We start from the raw sequence: 6,271 nt of genomic DNA on the forward strand, positions 1-6,271 counted from the left end.
TTCCTTATTTATCTTTCCAGATATAAAAAAAAAATCTGTGCGCGAAGTACTGGCTTAAAAAAGGGCAAACAATCGCTTTCAATATAGCTTAATGTCTAAGTTTTTTGAGATGTGGTTAAACATCGGGAGTTCCTGCATTTCCTAGAGTTAAGCAGAAAATGCTGTCGTTTGCGAGGACAGTTTTCGCAGAGGCAAACCAAGCAGCTGGTCCCACGGGCTGCCCCACCTGCCGGAAAAAAAAAACAACGAAAATCCCGGATCGGTAAGTGGCCGACTTGTGCATTTGGTTTGAATGTTACTATTTCATTATTGCGGTGGTTTAGATAAAGGAGGGGTGGCTCTTGATTTTGAATTCGATGTTGACTAGCAGACGAAACGGCACCTTCAAGGAACCGAACAGCTTGCCCAGAAGCCATCAATTGCTTCGGCAGCCGGTTGGACGCGCAGCCCCATTTTCGGCTGATCAATCAGCCTTTCAGAAAACTCTACCTCTGGGCGACACCAGTACTTCAGTAATTACCATGAAAAATAAGCCAAGTACCGTTGTTATTTCACATCTCAAAGAAAGTAGACAATTAAGTGGTGCGTACGCAGCGATGTTTGTTCTCGACAAGGAAAGTTGTTGGCGGACTGCAGTTTGTTAAAATCCGGAAAGGTAAATACGGAAGTATCTGTAGACCGCCTGGCTCGCAACTCGTACCATGCGTTGATGTTCGCTCTTTCTCCGCGCAGAGGCTAGACCGAACTGATTGTTGCTTTTGTCATCTGTGGACCAGTGTTCCTCTACCATGTCGACTTCACTACTATGATGGTTTCGACGAGAAAAACCGTTCAGGAACTGAGCGGAGCAATTCGGCGTAGGCCTATTTTCACGTCAACAGAAGGCAGGGTGGACTCTTGTGCAGTGTGTTTTCCATCTTTGGCGTGACTCGACGACAGTGTGGTCTTTTTGACAGGCGCAATAGTTTACCACACGTCTTTGGATCCGTTCTCGTTGCTCTTTTGCGAGATACATCGCACAGCAAGCGAATAAAATTAATTTATTTTGCCGGAGTCGTTTTCCCATACAGCGAATGCTGTTAAGCGTTTGTGCGCGCCAGTGGTTATTAATGCGAAGAACAGGTTTGGAAAATGTGCCGCTGTGCACAACCTGCATCTGTAGTGCTGATTCATGAACCTCGAATATCAAGTAAGTGGCAGTAGTGAAATGAAAGGTGTCAGGAAAAAGCACAAATCCTCGGCGTCCGTGCTTTCGCGGCATTCCTGGTCCCACCCAATCTTCATAAGTAATGAGCGTAAGGAAATTTCACAACTACCGGAGTTTTGAGTGCGAATTTGGTGTTCTTATATTAACAGAATATTGATAGAATCGCATACGGGGATAACTTTCGCCACTGCTTCTTCTGAGACTTTTGCAACTTGTTTGTGTTTATTCCTTGGGCTCCTGATCACTTTGACGGGGGTTTATCATTGGTTTCTCTATTTTGTGGTTGTGCCGATTTCCATGTTTGCATGGTGCATGTCTGGATCTGCCCTTTTATACACGACCAGGGGAAAATTAAGCCGACATCAAAACAAGGAGTTGGTGCGACGAAAATTTTCTTCCACGCTTCTGAAGATATGCAAATAGCACTCGCGCTTTTGTTCTCAACGCTCCAACACACTGTGAACGAATGGTTGGGAGCCTGTGTTGGAGGCGTCACGGTGCCCAACGTTTTTTGTCGAACAAAACGTATAGTTGGCCGTTAAATGGGACTTAACGTCGGGGAACGGAAGAATGCTTGTAAATCATTGGGAGATCTTTTGTAGAATTGTATGTGGTGCATAAATATTCCTCTTCGCCAGTTTTTGTGTAAGCTTTATCAAAGTGACACCTGCTCGTGATTTACATTTTTTTTTTCAGCTGAGGGTGCCCGGTGGTAGCGGCAACCACTACTGCGAGCCGTGTTGCAGTAACAAAGAAGTGCGGAACGAGCTTAGCGATGTGCCCAATGGTGACGGCGATTGTATCGATATTGGGTTTGTATTCCGCAAAATGAATTTTTTTTTTCACAAAGCACCTGGGGTATTTTCTGGATTGGCATCGTATGGCGAAGGCCTTGGCGTAGCCGCGTTCATGGCAGATCAAAAGCTCCCGGAATGTAATTATTCAACTTTTTGGTCCGAAAGTAAATAGACTTTTTGGTCCGAAAGTGAATAGACAACAATAGGAGATCATTCTGAACAGAAATAATACGCCATGATGGCGCTGTAGGCCGTAGCGCTTGTTGCCATTCCAGCTGCGTACACCTGAAAACGAAACCGGAAGTCGCTCAATCAGCTGCTTGGCGTGCTACAGTGAATCGGACCACTGGGTCCTATGGAAGTGTCCGCTGTTTATGAATCCCTTTCTCGCAACGCTCCAAGATGGCCCAGCTTCTCTCGGATCCATGGCGAAGCGCACACTGCCTAGGCGAGCGGTGCGTTCTTTAAACCGCGGCCAAGCACGCAACGAGTGGGAGAGCGCATGCGCGGCGGTTCCAGCTGCGGTGACGGACAGACCGCGCTCCAGCGGCGGAACCACCTTGAACCACCGCGGCGAGTGACCTGACTAGCCACATAGTCGAGCACGTGCAGCTCCGGAGCGGTTGAACGTCGCTGAAGGTCACAGCGGCGGAATCGGCGAAACACGCGAACATCTCGTAGTAATGCTTCCACTGAAAAAAAAAATTAATGAGGGAGCGCGCCACCAGGCGGCCTGGCCTCGCAAGCCAAGTGCTCCTGAATCCTCTCTTTCCCCAGTTTTTCGCTCTCACAGTCAGTCCTTGATGTTTTGATGTTGGTATGTTTCAGTGCGTGCGTCTGCGCGGCCCAGTGTACGGATCTCTACTGCACAAACCTTGATCTACAGTCACTTTGCCATGCCGGTCCGCGCATGCGCACGTGAAGTGGGGATAGATATCCCCGCTCGCTATCATGTGGCGGGATCATGTGAGACCAGACTCTCTCCTGTTTACTTTTTATGACTAGGCTTCAAGGTTCCCGCCTGAGCTTCCCTCCAGAATTTTTTTCCTATTGCCATCAGCTTCACACAACGGCGGGTTGGTACTTCTTGAGATTGACTACAGTTAAAAATCGGTAATTAGACCCCTGTTAATTCGAATATCCGGATAATACAAACAGCCGCCGTGGTAACGGCCGGTGCCCTTGTAAATCTGTGGTGCTGGGTGCTCCCTAATTCGGACGCTACGCGTCTCGCACTGGTTCACTCGTACACCTTTACGAAGGCAGGCCACGTCCTGACACGACTAGCACAGCAAGCTCTAGTCAGAATTGCCGTACTCATACCTGAATTGCCGCCGCCGTGGCGGCTCAGTGGTTATGGAGCTCGGCTGCTGACCCGAAAGACGCGGGTTCGACCCCGACCGTGGTGGTTCGCATTTCATTGAAGGCGAAATGCTAGAAGCCTGTGTACTGTTCGATGTCAGTGCGTGTTAAAGAACAAAAGGTGGTCGAAATTTCCGGAGTCTTTCACTACGGCGTCCCTCATATCCTAAGTCGCTTTGGGACATTAAACCCCCATAAACCAACCCATATCTAAACTGCATGCTGTGTAGTTGCCCGCGCATGTTAGACAGAAGGCGTGACAAAAACTAGAAGATCTTCACATCCGACGACAATCCGACTGCTTTGTTTCGTTCCTGCTTTCCTGAGCTTCCCGCCAGGCTTCGGCAATAGTGGCTGATTCATTGATTAATTCTTTATTCAAAAAATGAGGCTGGCACGACGGTCTAGCAGCTATCGCCGGCGCATGAGCCAGCCAACCGAGCACAGTTCTTCGCCGTTTAGAACTCTGATTGGTGCCTCTGCACGTTCCTTTCCTTTCCATGCGCGTGGTTTTTCCAGCGCACAAGTTTCTCGCATGCCTCTATGTTTATTAGCAATGCGACGAATTAGATGAATGGCTTGCGAAACAGCATATACCCTGGTGTCTACTCCCCTCCTTGTCAACTATGTGGCCAACATGCCACTCTATCGCACATACTCTGGGCTTGCCCTCCGGACTCCTCTCATCGAGGCTTGCAACTCTCGAATCCAGACCAGTGGGAGGCCGCATTGCTCAGTTCCGACTCGGACACACAGATCCGGGTAGTGACAAGAGCCCTAGAAGTCGCCGAACGCCACGGGCTCATGGCCACCTGACGGGGCTATAACCCCACACCATCTGCTATATTTGTCGGCGGAAATAAATATTATCCTCCTCCTCCAGTGCACGAAACTGCGCGCTTGTCACGTGCCCTTTGCTCTTTCTGCGGGAAGCGTATAAATGTGGCGTGCGTTCCAATCTTATACCCTTGTCTTGCCACACGGGCAGGCTGATTGTGGTTAAGTCTGAAGGCAGTTAAGGCTAACCGCAGTTATTCTGCAAACCATCGTTACCGCAAGTAGCTTGGCCAGCTCAGACAAGCCCAGTAACTAACAACATGGCCGCCACCATGTCTGACGCCTGCGGTTCGGCTCGCAGCTTAACATCTTCGCAAAAGCGTGTAACCTGGTCTGTAGCGACAACAGAGGCGTTGATAAGCGTCTGGGAGGATCATCTGACGGCTCTGCGCTCAAACACGAGAAACGAGGGCGTATATTGAGTCACGGTCGAAACGCTGAACTCGGGCCTGCCGTCGCGGGAAGGCTCGTAAAGCCGGCCAAAAACTTTAGCTGGCGTGCCCGACAGCCCCTTCATCTGCGCTCCTGGTCTTTCGGACGAAGCAAACTTGCGGAGAGCTCAATATTAAGCAAGCGCTTAGTGAGCCTGTGCTTAGATATGATATCTTCGCAAGTTTGCTCCGTCACAAGGTGCAGGAGCACGGAAAACGCGGCCGTTAGGCACGCCAGCTAGAGATTTGGCCGGCTGTACATTGCGAAGAAAGTTCGACAAAAACACTAGCGGGGAGTGGAACTCTTCTTTCCTACACTAAAAAAAAGTGTAATAAGGGTGTATCGTCACGACTTATGCTATTTTAAGCCGTATGGACTAACACTGCACTCTGTTACCACTCGTGTGGAGGCCGTTAATATCCTTCAGAAAACTTGCGATCTTTTTTAGTCTCTTCAAACCAGCTCGGTTCTTCCTGCGCGAAGATACTGTACAGCAAAGTATGCATCCACACCGCCTCCCCTCTGGAATATGGCCCTCTCCCGAAAGCGGTGTATTTTGAGGGCAACAAGTAAGAGCAACGCTAGCTTCGCCTAGCCATAGCAGGTAGGCGTGAGTCATCTGTGGACACACGCTCCCCACTTCACTGAGCTAGCGAAATTGACCGCGTCTCCTCGCTTCTGCGAGGGACCAGAAACTCTTTCGTGGAATAACACGTAAAGTGATCTCCTCATTTCCGCCTGTCTTGTCGGATGCGCAGAACGTTACAGGGAAAAGGTGCATTGGCTGTGATCGGCCACGACGGCCATCACGCATGCAGACAGCTTACTTTAGTTAGAAACCAGATGGATGACTTAGAAAAAAGAGGTAGAAGAAATAACCTTATCATTTACGGTATAGAGGAGGACAGCATTGAGTCTAACCATGAACTGGAAGAGAAAGTAACAAACGGCGTTTTTCAGGAAAAGCTGGGTTTAACGGTAAGTGGCGTCGAAAGATGCCATAGAATGGGTAAAAAGGAAGCAAGCAAGGTGCGACCTGTCATTTTAAAACTCCTCGATTTCCGTGAAAAAATGTCCATATTACAATCATGTCACAAGCTCAAAGACTCCGGCATATCAATAGCTGAGGGTTATTCAAAACGAGTTCGAGAAATACGTAAACAATTATGGAAAAGCTGTAAAGAAGAGAGAGACGAAGGAGCCAAAGCAAAGTTATTATTCGATAAACTAAGCGTTGATAACGTCCTATTTGGTTGGGACGAAGCGAAAGGTTCTCGCTTCAGGCTTAAAAAGAAATCAAACTGACTTCTCACCAATAAACCTCGGACCCTGAAAATATTAAATGTTAATTGCAGGAGTGTTCTAAACAAGACTGCTGAGTTGGAGGCTCTTCTGCTTTTGCACGATCCAGAAATTGCGGTTTTGATTGAGACTTGGCTTAACGACACAGTATTTGACAGTGAGTTTGTACCCATTGGCTACAGTTCGTACAGAAAAGACCGTGATGGTAGAGGTGGAGGCGTTAGCATACTAGCATGGAGGCGTTAGCAGATTTGACATACTTGGTGCAGGTTTAAAAAATTAGTAAAAGAGTGCATTGACCGTTTTGTCCCGCTGATAACTAAAAAGAAAAAAG

The 6,271-nt window shown here is 48.4% G+C and overlaps 1 protein-coding gene across 1 annotated transcript; it reads left to right on the forward strand.

Annotated features, from left to right (window-relative positions):
• Window positions 1-5,385: 5,385 nt before the first annotated feature.
• LOC149344118 (uncharacterized) lies at window positions 5,386-6,048 on the forward strand. Its single transcript, XM_089547148.1, has one exon. It carries the CDS (start codon window positions 5,386-5,388, stop codon window positions 5,938-5,940), a length of 555 nt encoding a protein of 184 aa, XP_089403274.1. The 3' UTR covers window positions 5,941-6,048.
• The last annotated feature ends 223 nt before the right edge of the window (window positions 6,049-6,271 follow it).

Source organism: Amblyomma mixtum, chromosome 5, assembly GCF_055824585.1.
Source record: "Amblyomma mixtum isolate Tamu chromosome 5, ASM5582458v1, whole genome shotgun sequence".
In the NCBI taxonomy this organism is placed as follows: domain Eukaryota; kingdom Metazoa; phylum Arthropoda; class Arachnida; order Ixodida; family Ixodidae; genus Amblyomma; species Amblyomma mixtum.

Excerpts from the sequence above, each read along its gene's own strand:
- LOC149344118 (XM_089547148.1), top strand. The coding sequence starts at position 5,386 with ATGCGCAGAACGTTACAGGGAAAAGGTGCATTGGCTGTGATCGGCCAC.